General features: G+C 46.5%; 1 protein-coding gene across 1 annotated transcript in view; it reads right to left on the reverse strand.

The window, feature by feature from the left end:
* Window positions 1-379: 379 nt before the first annotated feature.
* The window catches only part of LOC137095341 (zinc finger and BTB domain-containing protein 8A-like), a 35,554-nt gene continuing 14,399 nt past the window's right edge, over window positions 380-21,534 (reverse strand). Inside the window, exons 3-4 of the mRNA XM_067461877.1 lie at window positions 12,476-12,645; window positions 380-1,029 (exon numbers count right to left, since the gene is read on the reverse strand). Of these exons, the coding sequence (XP_067317978.1) occupies window positions 757-1,029; window positions 12,476-12,645 (443 nt within the window). The 3' untranslated portion in view covers window positions 380-756. The remainder of the gene's footprint in view (window positions 1,030-12,475; window positions 12,646-21,534) is intronic.

The following is a 21,534-nucleotide window of genomic DNA, read 5'->3' on the forward strand; positions in this document are numbered from 1 at the left end:
TGGAGAACACTCGTTTCTCCATATTCGCCAAACTCAGGCCAAGTCCAGGCGTTTATCAATGAATGAAAGGTTGACCATCGAGTTTATAAGAGGAAATTACTTCTATATATCTCAAAGAAATAATGGTTAGAGATAAGCCTTTTTATGCTTTTTAAAAATTACTATCTATTGTGGCCTATTTGCTCTTCCTTTGATCGAGGAAAGGATATCCAAATTGTCAAAGCTTCCAACACTGCTATGCTAGGAAAAACTAATAAACCCTAATGGGGCTTTCTTTATGGGATCCCAGTACATTCGATTGCATGCATATTTAAATACCACATATTTAAAAGAAAACTTCCACACCTCCATGAGTTGTAACAGAGTAACTTACAATGAAGTTGTGAACTTTTATTTTGAAGCGCTCCTCAACACTGGAAAAAAGGATTGAGAAGAGATCCGCTGAATACTATCAAAAAGTGATAATTGTCGCTGAATGGCAAATAAAACCGTTCATACAGGATGCCATTTTGAGATGGACGAAATTCCAAGACTTGGGAATAAATGCAAAAAAGTCATACAATGTTCTATCCATAAATGCATGCAAGTCAAAGAAGAGAATAGATGGTACTTTTAACTACAGGCCGGTTGGGAATCAAACGGTCAAGACAAAGGAAAGGCGACCAAAAAAAGGGAGGTTCTCCACATCCAGTCCGTTCTGGACTACCTGACGTTTGGCTTCACGTCTTTCTCGTCACCCTCGCTGTCGTCCACTTACTAGATGAGCAAGTCAGTGGAGCTGTCCTCAACGATTTCCACATCAGATTTGTTGTCCTCACCATAATTCCGGCTGGAGTCCTTGTCCTCTTCCAGAGGGAACTCCGGTGGAGGTTCCATGTTCAAATCGAAGCGGATGCTGTCAATTCCAACTTCGGAGAGGCACTCATTCCACAGTCTGTAACGCCGTGTCCCATCCTGGACCACCTGCCCGGTCATCTCCGTCACATGCCGCTTGCACTTCCGGCAGATGGGCTTGCAGGCCTGGTGGATCTGTGAAGAAATGGAAGGAGGCCAATGAATTTCAACAAGGAGAAGTGTAGGATACTTCACCTACTAGGCAGAAAAAAACAAAATGCACAGATACAGGATAGCTGATGCCTGGCTTGAAATGAATGTTACATGTGAAAGAGATCTTGGAGTCTGTGTAGACAACAAGCTGAACATGAGCCAACAATGCAATGCAGCAACTGAAAAAGCCAATGGGATTTTGGGCTACATCAAAAAGAGTCTAGTGTCCAGATCAAGAGAAGTCATGGAGACCCTCTATTCTGCTTTGGCCAGACTTTCTCACCTAGAATAACAGCCTTGTGTCCAATTCTGGGCCCTACAATTCAAGAGATTGGCTGTAAGATGGAAGGGGTCCAGAGGAGGGTAGTTAAAAGGATCAAAGGTCTGGAAAACATTAATCCCTTTAAGGAGCGGCTTAAAGAGCAGGGTCTGTTTAGCCTCCAGAGGAAAAGGTTGAGAGGAGACATGTTTAAATATTGGAAAAGATTGTCAGAAATATTAAAAATTAACTGGTTATTTTTTATTACAAAAGTATGATTCAAGCGCAGAAAGAGTTAGTAGGCCAAAGCCCGTTAAGTGTCAGTGGGCCAAAACTACTGTCATCCTAAGAAGAGTGAGTACGCTCCTGTTATAATTAGTGGGCCAAAGTTAGTGTTGTCCTGAGGAGTGAATAGGCCAAAACCTGTTAGAGTTAACGAGCCAAAGCTAGTGTCATCCTGAGGAGAGTGAGTAGGCCGAAGCCTGTTAGTGGGTCAAAGCTAGTGTCGTCCTGAGGAGAGTGAGTAGGCCGAAGCCTGTTAAGAGTTAGTGGGCCAAAGCTAGTGTCGTCCTGAGGAGAGTGAGTAGGCTGAAGCCTGTTAGAGTTAGTGGGTCAAAGCTAGTGTCATCCTGAGGAGAACGGGTAGGCTGAAGCCTAATAGAGTTAGTGGGTCAAAGCTAGTGTTGTCCTGAGGAGAATGAGTAGGCCGGAGCCTGTTAGAATTAGTGGGTCAAAGCTAGTGTTGTCCTGAGGAGAATGAGTAGGCTGAAGCCTGTTAGAGTTAACAGGCCAAAGCTAGTGTCATCCTGAGGAGAGTGAGTAGACCGAAGCCTGTTAGTGGGTAAAAGCTAGTGTCATCCTGAGGAAAGTGAGTAGGCCGAAGCCTGTTAGAGTTAGTGGGCCAAAGCTAGTGTCATCCTGAGAATGAGTAGGCTGAAGCCTGTTAGAGTTAGTGGGTCAAAGCTAGTGTCATCCTGAGGAGAATGAGTAGGCCGGAGCATGTTAGAGTTAGTGGTTCAAAGCTAGTGTTGTCCTGAGGGGAATGAGTAGGCCGAAGCCTGTTAGAGTTAGAGGGTCAAAGCTAGTGTCATCCTGAGGAGAATGAGTAGGCCGAAGCCTGTTAGAGTTAGTGGGTCAAAGCTAATGTCATCCTGAGAAGAATGAGTAGGCCGAAGCCTGTTAGAGTTAGTGGGTCAAAGCTAGTGTCGTCCTGAGGAGAACGGGTAGGCTGAAGCATATTAGAGTTAGTGGGTCAAAACTAGTGTTGTCCTGAGGAGAATGAGTAGGCCGGAGCCTGTTAGAGTTGGTGGTCAAAGCTAGTGTTGTCCTGAGGAGAATGAGTAGGCTGAAGCCTGTTAGATTTAGTGGGTCAAAGCTAGTGTTGTCCTGAGGAGAATGAGTAGGCCGAAGCCTGTTAGAGTTAATAGGCCAAAACTAGTGTCATCCTGAGGAGAGTGAGTAGGCCGAAGCCTGTTGGTGGGTCAAAGCTAGTGTCGTCCTCAGGAAAGTGAGTAGGCTGAAGCCTGTTAGAGTTAGTGGCTCAAAGCTAGTGTCATCCTGAGGAGAATGAGTAGGCTGAAGCCTGTTAGAGTTAGTGGGACAAAGCTAGTGTCGTCCTGAGGAGAATAAGTAGGCCAGAGCATGTTGGAGTTAGTGGTTCAAAGCCTGTGTCGTCCTTAGGAGAATGAGTAGGCCGAAGCCTGTTAGAGTTAGTGGGTCAAAGTTAGTGTCATCCTGAGGAAAATGAGTAGGCTGAAGCCTGTTAGATTTAGTGGGTCAAAGTTAGTGTTGTCCTGAGGAGAATGAGTAGGCTGAAGCCTGTTAGAGTTAACGGGCCAAAGCAAGTGTCATCCTGAGAAGAGTGAGTAGGCCGAAGCCTGTTAGTGGGTCAAAGCTAGTGTCGTCCTGAGGAGAGTGAGTAGGCCGAAGCCTGTTAGAGTTAGTGGGCCAAAGCTAGTGTCGTCCTGAGGAGAGTGAGTAGGCTGAAGCCTGTTAGAGTTAGTGGGTCAAAGCTAGTGTCGTCCTGAGGAGAACGGGTAGGCTGAAGCCTAACAGAGTTAGTGGGTCAAAGCTAGTGTTGTCCTGAGGAGAATGAGTAGGCCGGAGCCTGTTAGAATTAGTGAGTCAAAGCTAGTGTTGTCCTGAGGAGAATGAGTAGGCTGAAGCCTGTTAGATTTAGTGGGTCAAAGCTAGTGTTGTCCTGAGGAGAATGAGTAGGCTGAAGCCTGTTAGAGTTAACGGGCCAAAGCTAGTGTCATCCTGAGGAGAGTGAGTAGGCCGAAGCCTGTTAGTTGGTCAAAGCTAGTGTCGTCCTGAGGAAAGTGAGTAGGCCGAAGCCTGTTAGAGTTAGTGGGCCAAAGCTAGTGTCATCCTGAGGAGAATGAGTAGGCCGGAGCATGTTAGAGTTAGTGGTTCAAAGCTAGTGTCGTCCTGAGGAGAATGAGTAGGCCGAAGCCTGTTAGAGTTAGTGGGTCAAAGCTAGTGTCCTCCTGAGGAGAATGAGTAGGCCGAAGCCTGTTAGAGTTAGTGGGTCAAAGCTAATGTCGTCCTGAGAAGAATGAGTAGGCCGAAGCCTGTTAGAGTTACTGGGTCAAAGCTAGTGTCGTCCTGAGGAGAACAGGTAGGCTGAAGCCTATTAGAGTTAGTGGGTCAAAGCTAGTGTCGTCCTGAGGAGAATGAGTAGGCCGGAGCCTCTTAGAGTTAGTGGGACAAAGCTATTTATTTATTTATTATTTATTAATGCACTTGTATACCGCTAATATCTCAGCCTAAATCGGCGACTCATTGCGGTTTACAACATTTAAAAAACAATATTCAGTTAAAAGCATAAAACACATATACAGTACAAATTATTGGGCCACCAATAACAATCCTATGCATCTCATAACTGGAATCGTAATCCAAAATTCATCGTCCGTGTATAACCAATCCTTAGTCATCACAATTCGTTACAACGGATTAACCGAATGCTTGTTTAAACATCCATGTCTTCAACCTTTTCCGAAACACCATCAGCGAAGGGGCTGATCGTACCTCTATGGGGAGGGTGTTCCAAAGCCGGGGGGCCACCACAGAAAAGGCCCTATCTCTCGTCCCCGCCAGCCGAGCTTGAGAAGCAGGCGGGATCGAGAGCAGGGTCTCCCTGGAAGATCTCAAACTCCTGGTGGGTTCATAGGCAGAGATGCAGTCAGATAGGTAGCTTGGGCCGGAACCGTTTAGGGCTTTAAAGGCCAACGCCAGCACTTTGAATTCAGCCCGGTAGCAGATCGGTAGCCAGTGGAGTTGGCGCAACAGGGGGGTTGTATGCTCCCTGCGCTCCGCTCCTGTTAAAATCATGGCTGCCGAGCGTTGGACTAGTTGGAGCTTCCGAGCTGTCTTCAAAGGCAACCCCACGTAGAGAGCGTTGCAGTAGTCTAAACGGGATGTAACCAGAGCGTGGACTACCGTGGCCAAGTCAGACTTCCCAAGGTATGGGCGCAGCTGGCGCACAAGCTTTAGCTGTGCAAATGCTCCCCTGGTCACCGCCGAAACCTGGGGTTCCAGGCTCAGCGATGAGTCCAGGATCACTCCCAAGCTGCGAACCTGCGTCTTCAGGGGGAGTGTGGCCCCATCCAACACAGGCTGTAACCCTATGCCCTGTTCGGCCTTGCGACTGACCAGGAGTACCTCTGTCTTGTCTGGATTCAATTTCAATTTGTTCGCCCTCATCCAGACCGTCACAGCGGCCAGGCACTGGTTCAGGACCTGGACAGCCTCCTTAGTAGCAGGTGGAAAGGAGTGACAGAGTTGGACATCATCCGCGTACAGATGACACCGTACCCCGAAACTCCGGATGATCTCCCCCAGCGGCTTCATGTAGATGTTAAACAACATGGGAGACAATATTGAGCCCTGAGGAACCCCACAAGACAATGGTTGTGGGGTTGAACAGGTGTCCCCCAACAACACCTTCTGAGATCGACCCTCCAGGAATGACCGGAGCCACTGCAAAACAGTACCTCCAAGACCCATCCCTGCGAGGCGTCCCAGAAGGATACCGTGGTCGACGGTATCGAAGGCCGCTGAGAGGTCGAGCAGCACCAACAGGGACACACTCCCCCTGTCGAGCTCCCGGCGCAGATCATCCACTAAGGCGACCAAGGCTGTCTCGGTACCATGTCCCGGCCTAAAGCCAGACTGTGCCGGGTCTAGATAATCCGTGTCTACCAAGAATACCTGGAGTTGTGAGGCCACCACACGTTCCAAGACTTTGCCCAAGAAGGGGAGATTGGAAACTGGCCGATAGTTGTCGAATTTAGTGGGGTCCAGTGATGGTTTCTTCAACAGCGGTTTTATTATAGCTTGTTTTAAGCTCGCTGGAAACTTGCCTTCCCGAAGGGAAGCATTAACCACCACCTTAACCCACTCAGCCAATCCCCTTCTGGCCTCCTTTAGAAGCCAGGATGGGCAGGGGTCCAGGATGCATGTGGTTGGCCTCATTCCTCCAAGTATCTTGTCCACATCCTCGGGTTTCACCAATTGAAATGAATCCATCAAAACTGGACAAGCAGGTGCTCGTGTTACATCCTCAAAGACTGCCATTAACATGGTATCCAGACCAGAACGGATCAAAGCGACTTTGTCTGTAAAGAACTGAGCAAATGCTTCACAGCGAGAAGTCGAATCGTCAGGGTTCCCATCTTGAGTGGTGGGATTTAAAAGGCCTCTGACAATTCGGAACAGCTCAGCCGGACGGTTCTTTGCAGACGCAATAGTGGCCGCAAAGAAGGCCTTCTTTGCGGCTTTTATTGCCGCGGCATATGCCCTTAAAAAGGACACAAACCGTGTTCGATTTGGCTCACTCGGATCTGAACGCCACACACTCTCTAGTTCCCTCTTCCTTCGCTTCATCACTGCCAGCTCCTCGGTGAACCAGGGAGCTGGTTTAGCTCGGCTACTTGAGAGGGGACGTTCCGGAGCGATCGTGTCAATTGCCCTAGTCATCTCCCCATTCCAGAGAGTGACCAGGGCCTCGACAGGATCACCTACCGAGGCGGCGGGAAACTTCCCAAGAGCCATCAGGAATCCATCCGGATCCATAAGCCTCCTGGGGCGGACCAACTTAATGGGTCCTCCACCTCTGCAGAGGTTAGGGGGCGCAGTGAGCCTAAATCTGACCAGGAAGTGGTCGGTCCATGGCAACGGAGAGATGGTCAGCTCCTCGACCCCACCACCTTCCTCCCATCCCTGGCAAAAAACCAAGTCCAATGTATGTCCTGCACTATGAGTGGGGCCAGATACTTGCTGGGACAGCCCCATGGTTGCCATGGCAGACATGAAGTCCTGAGCCGCTCCTGAAAGGGCCGCCTCGGCATGGACATTGAAGTCCCCCAGCACAAGGAGCCGCTGGGATTCCAATGCCAGGCCTGAGACCACCCCCGCTAGCTCAGGTAAGGAGACTGTAGTGCAGCGAGGTGGGCGGTACACTAACAGAATCCCTATTCTGTCCCGGTCACCCAACCTCAAGTGGACACATTCAAAATTTGTTGACTGCGGGATGGGGCCCCTGGTCAGAGGGATGGAATCTCTATAGACAACTGCGACCCCGCCTCCCCGCCCTCCGGATCTCGGCTGGTGCTGCACGGAAAAACCTGGTGGGCAAAGCTGGGTCAAATTCACGCCTCCCGCTTCGTCCAACCAGGTCTCCATGATGCACGCCAGATCTGCCCGCTCATCCAGGATTAAGTCTTGGATGAAAGTTGTTTTTCCATTGACAGATCTGGCGTTCAACAGCACCACCTTCAATCCAGAGGGACCGCCATCCTGGTTACACCATTTTACCATATCAGGAGACCGGTTTGGAATCACTAATGTTGTTACACGATCCCTAGGCCGAATTAATGGTCTCCTTTTCCCGCATCTCCCCTTCCCCACCACCACTTCTATGGGGGCCCCTCGGCTGGCGCAACACCCCCCCTCCTCCATGCCGCATTCCATATCCAGAATCTCAATATGTATTTCATTGTTGGCAATTTGCTTTGTTGGGATCTCAACTTGCCATGGTCTTCTGTTCCCTTTATCTCCCCCCACCCGTGTTCTATCATTTCCCAAGATCTCCAGCTCGCTTTGTCCCCTGCCCCTTTCACAATTAACTAACAATAAGAATAGTAAATTATAGACAAGATGGAAGTGCCTTCTGTTCCCTTATGTCTTTGCTCTGGCTAGAGCAGCCCTTGGAGCCAGAAGGGGGGAGGGGCCTCTCAAGTGATGATATAGGCAGAAGACAAGATGGAAGTCTCTTCTGTGCCCTTCTGTCTTTGCTCTGGCTAGAGCAGCCCTTGGAGCCAGAAGGGGGCGAGGCCTCTAGTGATGATACAGGCAGAAGACAAGATGGAGTCTCTTCTGTGCCCTTCTGTCTTTGCTCTGGTTAGGGCAGCCCTTGGAGCCAGAAGGGGGCGAGGCCTCTAGTGATGATACAGGCAGAAGACAAGATGGAGTCTCTTCTGTGCCCTTCTGTCTTTGCTCTGGCTAGGGCAGCCCTTGGAGCCAGAAGGGGGCGAGGCCTCTAGTGATGATACAGGCAGAAGACAAGATGGAGTCTCTTCTGTGCCCTTCTGTCTTTGCTCTGGCTAGGGCAGCCCTTGGAGCCAGAAGGGGGCGAGGCCTCTAGTGATGATACAGGCAGAAGACAAGATGGAGTCTCTTCTGTGCCCTTCTGTCTTTGCTCTGGCTAGAGCAGCCCTTGGAGCCAGAAGGGGGCGAGGCCTCTAGTGATGATACAGGCAGAAGACAAGATGGAGTCTCTTCTGTGCCCTTCTGTCTTTGCTCTGGCTAGGGCAGCCCTTGGAGCCAGAAGGGGGCGAGGCCTCTAGTGATGATACAGGCAGAAGACAAGATGGAGTCTCTTCTGTGCCCTTCTGTCTTTGCTCTGGCTAGAGCAGCCCTTGGAGCCAGAAGGGGGCGAGGCCTCTAGTGATGATACAGGCAGAAGACAAGATGGAGTCTCTTCTGTGCCCTTCTAGTGTTGTCCTGAGGAGAATGAGTAGGCTGAAGCCTGTTAGATTTAGTGGGTCAAAGCTAGTGTCGTCCTGAGGAAAGTGAGTAGGCCGAAGCCTGTTAGAGTTAGTGGGCCAAAGCTAGTGTCATCCTGAGGAGAATGAGTAGGCCGGAGCATGTTAGAGTTAGTGGTTCAAAGCTAGTGTCGTCCTGAGGAGAATGAGTAGGCCGAAGCCTGTTAGAGTTAGTGGGTCAAAGCTAGTGTCATCCTGAGGAGAATGAGTAGGCCAAAGCCTGTTAGAGTTAGTGGGTCAAAGCTAATGTCGTCCTGAGAAGAATGAGTAGGCCGAAGCCTGTTAGAGTTAGTGGGTCAAAGCTAGTGTCGTCCTGAGGAGAACAGGTAGGCTGAAGCCTATTAGAGTTAGTGGGTCAAAGCTAGTGTTGTCCTGAGGAGAATGAGTAGGCCGGAGCCTCTTAGAGTTAGTGGGTCAAAGCTAGTGTTGTCCTGAGGAGAATGAGTAGGCTGAAGCCTGTTAGATTTAGTGGGTCAAAGCTAGTGTTGTCCTGAGGAGAATGAGTAGGCTGAAGCCTGTTAGAGTTAACGGGCCAAAACTAGTGTCATCCTGAGGAGAGTGAGTAGGCCGAAGCCTGTTGGTGGGTCGAAGCTAGTGTCGTCCTGAGGAAAGTGAGTAGGCCGAAGCCTGTTAGAGTTAGTGGCTCAAAGCTAGTGTCATCCTGAGGAGAATGAGTAGGCTGAAGCCTGTTAGAGTTAGTGGGTCAAAGCTAGTGTCGTCCTGAGGAGAATGAGTAGGCCGGAGCATGTTGGAGTTAGTGGGTCAAAGCTAATGTCGTCCTGAGGAGAATGAGTAGGCTGAAGCCTGTTAGAGTTAGTGGGTCAAAGCTAGTGTCATCCTGAGGAGAATGAGTAGGCTGAAGCCTGTTAGATTTAGTGGGTCAAAGCTAGTGTTGTCCTGAGGAGAATGAGTAGGCTGAAGCCTGTTAGAGTTAACGGGCCAAAGCTAGTGTCATCCTGAGGAGAGTGAGTAGGCCGAAGCCTGTTAGTGGGTCAAAGCTAGTGTCGTCCTGAGGAAAGTGAGTAGGCTGAAGCCTGTTAGAGTTAGTTGGTCAAAGCTAGTGTCATCCTGAGGAGAATGAGTAGGCTGAAGCCTGTTAGAGTTAGTGGGTCAAAGCTAGTGTCGTCCTGAGGAGAATGAGTAGGCTGGAGCATGTTAGAGTTAGTGGTTCAAAGCTAGTGTCGTCCTGAGGGGAATGAGTAGGCCGAAGCCTGTTAGAGTTAGTGGGTCAATGCTAATGTCGTCCTAAGGAGAATGAGTAGGTCGAAGCCTGTTAGAGTTAGTGGGTCAAAGCTAGTGTCATCCTGAGAATGAGTAGGCTGAAGCCTGTTAGAGTTGGTGGGTCAAAGCTAGTGTCGTCCTGAGGAGAATTAGGCTGAAGCTTGTTAGAGTTAGTGGGTCAAAAGTAGTGTCATCCTGAGGAGAATGAGTAGGCCGAAGCATGTTAGAGTTAGTTGGTCAAAGCTAGTGTCGTCCTGAGGAGAGTGAGTAGTCCGAAGCCTGTTAGAGTTAGTGGGTCAAAGCTAGTGTTGTCCTGAGGAGAATGAGTAGGCTGAAGCCTGTTAGAGTTAGTGGGCCAAAGCTAGTGTCGTCCTGAGGAGAGTGAGTAGGCTGAAGCCTGTTAGAATTAGTGGGTCAAAGCTAGTGTCGTCCTGAGGAGAGTGAGTAGGCAGAAGCCTGTTAAAAGTTAGTGGGCCAAAGCTAGTATCGTCCTGAGGAGAGTAAGCGAAGCCTGTTAGTTAGTGGGCCAAAGCTAGTGTTGTCCTGAAGAGTGTGAATAGGCGAAAGCCTGACAAGAGTCAGTTAGGCCAAAGCTAATGTCCTGAGGAGTGAGTAGCCCGAAGCCTGTTGGGAGTCAGTGGGCCAAAGCTAGTATCGTTCTGAGGAGAGTGAGTAAACCGAAGCCTCGTTAGAGTCAGTGGGCGAAAGCTAGTGAGGAGAATGAAGCAAACCTCCATGTGTGAGAAGCTTTGGTGAAAGAAGTTCCAAGTTAAAGGTTGTGTGCGTAAAGCTATGCATAAAGCGACTATACAAAGCTCCTGTGTAATTTCTGTGTGAGAGGAGGCTCTATGAGAGTGAAGATGTTTATCTGCATGAGGAAGAAGCCCAGCATGGAAGCAAAGAAGGAAGTATAAGGTACTTTATTTGTGTTGTGGAAACCTTGTTATTGTAAACAGTGCTACTGTATTATTTTACTACAAAGAAAATCCTCCTATGGAAGAGATAACATTGGTATGTGTGTGTTTGTTCTTTTTATCACTTTGGGCTCCTGCTGCTGCTAAGTTACTCTGCTTTACATTTATGAGGAGGGTCTTTTGTTAATAAGCTTGCTTGCCCAATAAGGATGCCATAAGGAAGAGGGAATCACACTTGTTTTCTGCTGCCCTGGAGACTGGGACTCAATGGAGCCATGGGTTCAAATAACAGGGAAGGAGATGCCACCTGGAGATTAGGAAGAACTTCCTGATTGTAAGGACAACTGGTCAACAGTGGAGCTCTCTGCCTCGGAGTGTAATGGAAGCTCCTTCCTTGGAGGTTTTTGAACAGAGGCTGGATGATCATCTGTTGGGGGTGTTTTAATTGTGCTTTTCCTGCATGGAAAAACAGTGTTGGACTAGATGACCCTTGGGGACCCTTCCAACACTATTATTCTATGATTCAATGAGGGGGGACCAAAGGGGAAAACAACATATTTCCAACAGAAGCTTCCAACAAACTTCATATTAAGAAGACTATTATAGTGATGTAAGCCAGCCTTACATTACTATTTCGGAAGAATGGGATTCCTTCTAAGACACACACCCCCACCCCACCAACATAAGCATTTCTAAAAACTATCCACTTTGAGCTATTGAGTAATACGACAGGGGTATTTAAGGAGCTTATATGAGTGTATGTATGTGTCTGATTTTTTTTTCTGTGTCAGAAGTGAGTTGAGAAACTGCAAGTCACTTCTGGTGTGAGAGAATTGACCTTCTGCAATGACGTTGCCCAGGAGATGCCCGGATGTTTTACCATCCTGTAGGAGGCTTCTCTCATGTCCATGCATAAGAAACTGGAGCTGACAGATAAGAGCTCACCCCGCTCTCCAGATTCAAACCTCTTATAATCAAAGAAATACTGTATAGGGCGTAAATGTTCTTGCTTTATCTACTGCATTTCTCCAATTCTGAGATCCATGTTTTCCCCATATAAATGTCTCTAAAAGCAGTGTGTGCCTTAGGATTGCAGGAGCTTTATATTGTTGTTTTTGTTGTTATTAGCATCTCCTTTTTCTCTCCAAAAAAGAGACTCAAAGCATGGATAAAACCACAGCATCCCCTGACTTGATCTTAAAAACCCCTATCTTTAAAAGCCTGTTGTACTCCAGAAACTTCATTTTCATGGCTGCCATTTTTAACCTTTTGTGCAGACCTCAAAAATAAAGTTATTGCAGTTTAATAAACTTTTTCCATATTTTTATGGTGGAAACAATTAGAAAATGACTTCGATAACCCAGGAGCAAAAATCAAGTTATACGGTGTTGTTGTTGTTATCATTTACAAACATCTCATCATCCAGATTTTAGGATGATGTGATCTTAATCCTCAGGATGGAGCGGTATAGAAGAACCATAGGGTACAATCCAACTATACTGAACCAGTATGAGACATCACACTGATTCTAGGTATTTGGGAAACATTTAGGCGATAAGACAGTCATCTACACTGACCATTTAATGCAGTTTCAAACTGCTATTGAAGAAAGCTGTTTTGCTGCACAGATAATTACATCGGAGATCCTGGAACCAGTCAGCGGGATAACACACACCACAGAGCACTGGTGGGAATAAGAGCTTTCTTTTCCCCCGCTTTTGCAGCTGTTAGTTGTCTGGCTGCCGCAGTTTGAAGCTGTATTAAATGGTAAATGCAGATGGGGCGAACTCGTCCAACAGTAAGAGACCTCAATGTGAAGTTGGGTTGTGCCCCTTTGAGGTTAACATTTGAGGTGTGTAAGAAATGGGCCTCCTTGGGGAGAATGGGATGGAGATTCAGATTAAAGCCAGCTTTGTAAGAACAGACTGCTGCCAGGTTAGCGCATCCCATCCGGAAGCAAAGCATGCCTGTTTCAAAGGGCGCACCGTTCGGAAATGGCTGGTGAGGTGGTCCAGGTGGCTGAAGCATTTCCCGCAGGCCTCGCAGGGGTAGGGCCGTTCTCCCGTGTGGCAGCGCAAGTGGCGCTTCAGATCCGCTTTCCGCTTCACCACGTGCGTGCAGAAGGGGCACTTGAAGCGCGTCCGGGACAGATCCTCTGCAAGGGGGAGAGAAAGCAAGGCTTGTTAAAATCCTAAAAGGAGGGGGGAACCTGTAACATGTCCAGCACCACTCCGAATCTGCATACATACATTTGCTTCTGAAAACACTGTACATGAGAATGCAAGCAACACTGCAATTACGTCCTAGCCCCACTCTCTTCTTCTGCTTTGTTCAGACCGTCTCACCTGTAATGACCCAATAACGTTCAAGGAGGAGATGGACACGATGATAGAAATAATAATCATAATCATAATAAAACTTTATTTATATTCCACCCTATCTCCCCAAGGGACTCAAGGCGGATTCCAACATACAACAGCCTCCATAAATCAAATAAATACCAATATTATAACAAAAAAATCCCACATATGAAAACAACATTAGAACCTAACATCAACAGATTAAACTAAACATATATATGGTAGGTAGGTAGGTAGGTAGTAGAGTAGAGTATAGACAGAAGATATGGTTGATAGTTAAGATATAGTAGATAGACAGACATATATTGTAGATAGGACGATAGATAGATATGGTAGGTGGGTAGACAGACAGATAGATAGATATGGTACATGGATGGATGGATGGATGGATAGATGGATATGGATATTGTAGGTAGACAGACAGATAGACAGACATGGTATGAAAAATAGATTGATAGATAGAGTAGACAGACAGACAGCCATGGTAGATAAGATATAGTAGATAGACACAGACACATATATGGTAGATAGATACATATATGGTAGATAGATATGATAGGTAGGTAGGTAGATACGGGACATGGATAGATACAGTAGGTTGGTAGGTAGGTAGATCAATAGATGGATATGGTAGGTAGTAGGCCTGGGTAACAACGGAAAAATTTGTTTCTAAAATCGATTCGTTTTTTGGGGGTTTTTGCGTTTCGATATTTAAAAGAATTCCGAAATTTTCCTTAAAAAAAGTTCGATATTTACGAAATTTCGTAAATGGTAAAAAATTTACAAAACAATAACGAAACAATAACGAATCAATTCATTAATGGCGGCCGCGATCGAGCAATACGCTAAAAAAACTTCTGAAGCTTCCCTCTCCCTCTGTTGTTGACTGTTGGTGTGATATTATAATTTTTTTCACTAATTAAACAAAAAACAACTATAAAACTTGCCCCAGACATGCGGAAATAATAACGAAACGACCTCAAACCAATAACGAAACGAATACATAACGAAATACGAAGCATTTACGAAATGAATTGAAAAATTCGTTTCGTTTTTAAGTTGCTCCAGAATGGTTCGTTATCGCTTTGTTAACAAAAAAATAACGAATTTTTAACGAATTACGAATTAACGAAACGAAACCGCCCAGCCCTAGTAGGTAGGTCGGTAGGTAGGTAGATTAGAAAGATTAGATAGACAGACAGACAGATATGGTAGATAGTTAAGATATAGTACAGGGGTCCCCAAACTTTTTGAACAGAGTGCCATGTCACAGTCCTGCAAACTGTTGGAGGGCCGGATTATAATTTGAAAAAAAAATGAATGAATTCCTATGCACTCTCCACATATATTATTTGCAGTGCAAACCCCCCCCCCCCCAATCAAAAAACAAAAACCCACACTTCTATATAAATAAAAATGTAATGTTCATTTGTGGGATTAACAGAACTCAAAAACCACTGGACGAATTGACACCAATTTTGGACACAAGACACCTAACAACCCAATGTATGTCCTTCACACAAAACATTGATTTTGTCAGTTGGGAGTTGTACTTGCTGGGATTTATAGTTCAACTACAATACAGAGCATTTTGAACCCCACCAACGATGAAATTGAACCAAACTTGGCACACATTTCTCCCATGACCAACTGAAAATACTGGAAAGGTTTGGTGGGCAGTGTCCTTTCGTTTTGTAGTTCACCTACATTCAGAGATCATTGTGGACTCAAACAATGATGGATCGGGATCAAACTTGGCACAAATACTCAATATGCCCAAATTTGAACACTGGTAGAGTTTGGTGAAAATAGAATCTTGACATTTGGGAGTTGTAGTTGCTGGGATTTATAGTTCACCTACAATCAAAGAGCATTCTGAACTCCATGGAATTGAACCAAACTTGGCACAAAGTTTTCCCATGACCAACAGAAAATACTGGAAGGGTTTGGTGGGCAGTGTCGTTTGGTTTTGGAGTTGTAGTTCACCTGCCTCCATAAATCACTGTGGACTCAATGATAGATCTGGACCAAACTTGGCACTGATACTCAATATGTCCAAATGTGAACACTGGTGGCGTTTGGGGGTTGTATTTGCTGCAAACTTGGTTGTGTTCACCTGCAAACTTGGCACTGATACTCCAAATGTCCCAAACTTTTTTAACAGCAGCGCTGCGGGGGCTTGTTCTCCTGCCGTGGCTGGGAGTAGAGCGGGAGACGCCTCGTGGCTGCGGAGAGAAGAGCAGCCAGAACAGAGGGTGTCCGCAAATGACGGAGCGGCGCCAGGTGGGCGTGGCCAGGGAACGCCGGCGTTCCCTGGCCACGCCCACCCGGCGCTGCTCCGTCACTTTGGGACACCCTCTGCTCCGGCCGCTCTCCCTGTGTGGAAGGCAGAAGCCTCCCAGCTGGGTCCTCTGCAGCTGGGAGGTTTCTCCCTTCTACACAGGGAGAGCGGCCGGAGCAGAGGGTGTCCGAAATTGGTGGAGCGGCGCCAGGTGGGCATGGCCAGGCCAGGCCGCGCGGGCCAGAGAAATGCCCACGGCAGGCCGCATACGGCCCGCGGGCCATAGTTTGCGGACCCCTGATATATTAGATAGACAGACATATAGTACATAGATAGATAGATAGATAGATAGATAGATAGATATGGTATGTGGATAGATACAATAGACATACATGGATATGGTAGGTAAGTAGATAGATAGATATGGTACATGGATAGCTACAATAGATAGATATGGTAAGTAGGTAGGTAGATTGACATGGTAGATAGAGGGAGAGACAGACAGACAGACAGACAGACATGATAGATAGGATAGGATAAATAGATAGAAAGGGTCCAGGGAAAGCGACCAAAATTCTGGAAACCATGAATCACTCTAAGGAATGATATGTTTAGTTTGGAGAAGAGAAGCTTGGAAAGGGACATGAGAGCCACATTTAAATTTTGCAAATGATGTACACAGAGGAGGGGGGAAAGCTTGTTTTCTGCAGCTCCATAGATTAGGATATAATAGAGACACAGATTCAAGTTGCAGGAAAAAAGATTCCACCTAAAATTAGGAAGGACTTCCTGATCATAAGACCTGCTCAACAGAAGAGTAAGGTTCTGCTTGAAGTCTGATGGAGTCTCCTTCTCTGGAGATTCTTAAGCAAGAGGCTGGATGGTCATCTATCAAGAGGGCTTTGATTTTGACTGCCTCCATAGCAGAAGGGCGTTGGACTGGATGGCCTTTTAGGGTACCATCCAATTCTATGATTCCATAGCCCCATTTTTCCATAAACCCAGTAATGTCTATAACTGTTTTTAAATCATGTTGTTGTTGATAATACAATAAATGTTATTGTATTATTGATGTTTTAAATTTTATGTTTTATAGCCAAATGTTATGTGTTATGTTTTAATATGGTTATGTTTTTATGTTATAGTTATATGTTATTGTCTAGCTATTATGTTTTGGTGTTCACATGTATGTATGGCACTGAATTTTGACTTTATGATGTTGGAAACTGCTTTGAGTTCCCTGGTGGGGGGGGGGGAGAGAAAAGCGGTACATAAATGTAGTAAATAAATAATAAATGTGAGGCTACATGGCTATCTGTTGGGAGGGCTTTGATTGTTTTTCTGCCTGGCAGAAGTAGGTTTGACTGGATGGCCCTTGGGGTCTCTTCCTCTTGGTTCCAAGTATGAATATGTTTTATCTGTTTTAATTCTGTGCTTCCAGTCACAAGGAGAGGCGGGAAAAATATTATTATGATTATTGTGCCGTTACGCCCAGACACATTAAAATAAAACTTTGACGTGCTGCTATCTAGGTCTGGGCGAACTGCTGGGGTCTTTCTTTAGAAGATTGAGCTTTCTTGAATAACTGAGTCCACTTCAAGTTTGAAACATCAAACAGGGTATTTATTCACGAAGTCCTGGTAGACTTGGCTCAGCTTATCAATATTACAAAATAAACAGTCAATTGGGGTTCAATAGTTGTGGCAATCTTTCTCCAAAAGGGGTATAACTTTCTCCAAAAAGGGTATCTCTATAACTATCTAGATAATCCTCTATAACTATCTAAATAGTTCTCTTTTAATCTATCTCTAACTAAATAACTCAATCAAACTCAATTGTTTTCTATCTATGACTCAATTACTCAATTACTCTATCTATCTATCTATCTATCTATCTATCTATCTATCTTTCTATCTATAGGTCTCAATTGTTTTTACAATGGTATCTTTGGAGGTACCTGTCTGCCAACAGCACATCATGGATTCTTCCTTAAGACTGAAGGGGCAGGAAAACCTCCAAAATGGCTGCTTCTACCCTGGAAGCTGGGGCAGGCCCAAAGAGCTACTCTTTGGCCAGTCATTGCAGAGGGCCTGCAAACTGGCTTTCCTACCTCTGGCTGCTAACTTTTTAGGCCTTGCAGAGGCTGCAGCAGCCTGGGAGAAACACAAGGAGAGGCTGTTTCCAGCAACTTAAAGGTAATGCAAAACCCATACTCCTGGGAGATGGAACATTCCCTGCTTAAATTTCCTAGGATCTGGAAATTTACCACTTAAATATATACAAATATCTTTGTATACATAACACTAAAACAGTAAAAACATTAAACACTATCCACGAGCAATACAAGATCTCTGATTGGTCTGTCCAGGACAAACATTTTGTCCTTGTTGTAAGTCTTTAATTGAACTTTCCTGACCTTACCGTCAGGGCAAGGAAAAGTCTTTAGTATGATGTCCATGGGCCAAGCATGGCGGGGCAAGTCTCTGTCCTTTAACAACACAACGTTGCCCACCTCAATATTGTCCTGTGGGTTGTCGCTGGTGACAACATGATGCCATTGGCTAGGCGCAGAACTAGATAGAATGTTGTTGATTCTATTAGCCACATTGGTTGTGTTGTTGATGTAACCAAGCACAACTGTACTGTCTGTATGAAAATAAATGTCTTGAAACGAATCTCCTTTTTTTTTTTGCTGTATGATGCGCCAGAGCTGGACAGCAAGAACAGCTGCACACAATTCCAGCCGGGGTATGGAAGTCCCCATAGGACCTATTTTGGCTTTTGCCATGATGAAACTGACGTGGCAGACATCTTTGTCCTTTTGCCGCATGTATCCCACAGCTGCTATGGCTTGCTCAGATGCATCACAGAAGATGTGAAGTTCTGTCGTAGGTTCTATCATCACCTTGTAGGGAACAAATTGCCTGGGAACTGTGATGGTTTCTAGTCCTTCAGCTTGGGAAGTCCAGTTTACCCAAGCTGCTTTCACTGATGGGGTCAGCTCCTGGTCCCATCCTATCTTTTCTTGAATCACCTGCCTGAACAGAAGCTTAGCAGTGATCAGAACAGGGGCAGCTGTGCCTAAGGGATCAAATATCCCATTGATGGCAGAAAGCATCTGTCTCTTAGTGTTCACAAACTGAAATTTAGATGCTCTCAAAGAAAGATGATCCGTTTTCACATCCCAGAGAAGTCCTAAACTAGACTGGGAACTTAATTCTTTAAAAAACTCATAAACATTGCTTTCTGCTAAATCTTCCAAGGGAAAGGCTTGTAAAATTTGTCTGTTGTTAGACAGCCGTTTGTGCAGGCGAATGTTGGCACCCTTTAACAAAGTCTGCACCTTGTGCACTATTTGGATGGCTTGATGGATGGACCCAAAAGAAACCAAAAGGTCATCTACATAAAAATTGTGGTTAACTATACTGGCGACCTCTGAACTAAACAGGTGTCCAAACTAATCTGCAATTCTTTTGCGGCAGTAGTTTGCAACGGCTGGAGACGGGGTGTTTCCGAAGATATGTACGCGCATCTGGAAGACCCGAACGTCACTCAAATTCTGGGTGTCAGCATACCACAAGTACCTGCGATGGTCAGGGTGGACTAAGAAGGCGTAGAACATCTTGTGGATGTCCGCAATGACAGCAAACTCCTTTTCTCTAAATCTCAAGATGACGCCAAGCAAACTGTTTAAGAGATCTGGTCCCTTTAACAATACATTGTTAAGTGAAATGTCTTGACATGTGGCACTGGCATCGAAAACAATTCGGACCTTATCAGGCTTTTGGGGATGCGTGACTTTATGGAATGATAAAAACCAATGTTCCTCACCGTCCTCACTTTGGTCAGAGGCCTCTGCACAGTTGCTCTGGAACATGTCCCCCATAAAGCCTGTTCTTTAACTTTGGGGTCCTTTTGCATCTTCCTTTTTAGGGACCAGAGTCTTTTCTCTGCCACGTGCCTGTTGTTTGGCAAAGTGGGCCTTTGTGACTTAAAAGGCAGAGGGGCTATCCAATTTCCCTCTGGACTTCGAGAGACTTCAGAGTCCATAATATCCGAAGACTTTTGTTCATCTTTTGAGAGCGCCGGGGCTTCATCTCTCTCAGAAACCTCAAAGATGGAGGAACGCTCTGGAGCTATTCCTTGGCAGCAGACTGAGATGTGGCTCAGGCTGCTGTGCATAAGCGTGGGACATCCACCTTTAAGCACGTGTGCTTGTTTGGAGTCCAACGATGATGGAGGGGGCATCTTGTTTATGCACACTGGGCCTATAACTGTCCAGCCCAATGGCAGTAGTTGTGCAATAGGCACACCTGGAGGTCCCTTAACTTGGTCGTTCATGCAGAACAAGCTCGGGCAGTCCAAACCAAGCAAAAGGGCAATGTCAACATCTGGCAGAAAAGCTGGTATGGCATTCTTCAGCCTTCGCAGATGAGGATGGGCCTCCACAACTTCTTGGGTAACAATCTGCTTTTTGTTCTGAGGAATGGAGGAACAGTCAATAAGGTCTGGCAACTTGAACTGTCCCTTTTGGTCGCAAGAGGAAACAACAAAACTGGAAGCTATGCGACCCTGTAACTTCTTCCTTCATACACACGTTGGCATAGTGTAGTCGACCGTCTTGGTTTTTGGGTTGAACATTTGGAAGAACTCTGGAGTAGCCAGGGAAGCGTCGCTCTGTGAATCCAAAGCCACATAAAGTCTCTTTTTAAGCCAAGGGCTCTTGGCTGGATACACATCTGCCAGGCAGATGGGATGGCAGACTCTGAACTGATGCGCGTCAGAGCACAGCTCAGTGCAGGCAACTGTTCGAACATCTTCCTGCTTGTTGGTGGCTTCGGTAGGTGGCTTTTCCTTTGAAGATGTGTTCCCTTTGGTGTGGGAGACAGCGTTGGAGTTGTGCATTGCAGTGCAATGCTTGGGGCTGTTGCACTTTTCACACTTGATGCTTTCTTTGCACTTGGACACAAAATGTGGAATTGCTCCACAGCACCTAAAACAGATGCCCTGCTTTTGGACTAACTGTTGTCTTTCTTTGTATGGCTTCTTGCCAAATTCCCGGCAGTTGGTCAAACTGTGGGGCTTCTGATGAATGGGACAGAGCACCTCTTTCACTTCCAACCTGGGTTCGTCATGTTGAGTTTCAACAGCCTTCACACTGACCTGTATTTTGGCCTCTCTAGGTGGTTTCTCATCCACTTTAGGTGCCTTCTCTGGATTGATCCCTTGGTACAAGGTGGGAAGGCCCGTCTGTGGATCATTCCTTTCTCTGGCCGCTCTGGTGATGAACTGGACCAGATGGGAGAATGGAGGGTAAGCCTGAGAATGGGCCTCCTTGTAGTTGAAAACTTCTTTCCCCCAGGATTCTTGGAGGTGAAGGGAAGCTTACTCAGGATCTGCCACTGAGACAGGTACTGATCGAGGCACTTGAGACCAGGCAGCTCTGGATTCTCCTTGGCCGACTCTAGCTCTGCAAGGAGATCGCTGAAGTCCCACAAGAGCTTGAAGTCTTTGAGCTTCAAGGTTGGAAACCTTTGGAGTTTGTCCATAAGAGATGCTTCAATCTCTGTGCTGGCTCCGTACCGCTGCTCCAACCTTGCCCAGGCCTTTTCCAATGCTTTGTCAGGATCAGCTACATGGGCTGCGTAGATCTTCTTAACTTGTAAAGATGAATTTGGCCCCAACCACGCAGCCAAAAGAGTCAATTCTTCCTCAGGCAGCAACATGAAGTCTCTGATTGCTCTCTGGAAGGTGACCTTTCAGAGAAGAAATTCCTCAGGCTTGTCTGAAACTTTTCGACTCCCTTGTCTTTAAGGTCCCTTTTGGGGCTCCTAAGGATGGAGACAAGCTGGGATTCTGGTGTCGAAGGGAACAAGTGAGGCGTTGGCTGTTGTGAGGTGAAATTCCGCGCGTGCTCCTTGTGTTGACCTTTGGCTCTTTGGAGGGATGACATTGCCTGCAGGTGGACCAATGGCTCCCTGTGAAGCTGCCTTTAGAGCCCAACTAGTGTTTGGCCTTGATGCCCTAGTTAGCTGTCCTGGGATCTTAGTGGGAGACACAGGCAACACGAGCAAGGATGAGCTCCCCGCTATGACACTCTGCTCTTCAGGGACCTCGAAGGCAACTTTAGGGGCCTGCTCTGGCCAAGGATAGAAGTCTTCCTGTTCCTCATCCGAAAGCTGGCTGTTGATGCTGCTGAGGTGCGCAAGCAATTTGGAAGAAGGGTCCTGTGTTGGCAACTGACCTACATCTTCTTCTGTGAGTTGCTCACCCAGGACCTTAGCCAAAGTCTCAGCCTTTATCCTTTTGGCAGCAGCATCCATTTTTAGTTTAAGCATCTCCAGTTCACTTCGCCTTTGAGCCTGTTCCACTTGGCCTTCTATTTGAAACCACTGTTCTTCCT

Source organism: Anolis sagrei, chromosome Y (assembly GCF_037176765.1).
Source record: "Anolis sagrei isolate rAnoSag1 chromosome Y, rAnoSag1.mat, whole genome shotgun sequence".
NCBI classification, from domain to species: Eukaryota; Metazoa; Chordata; class Lepidosauria; order Squamata; family Dactyloidae; genus Anolis; species Anolis sagrei.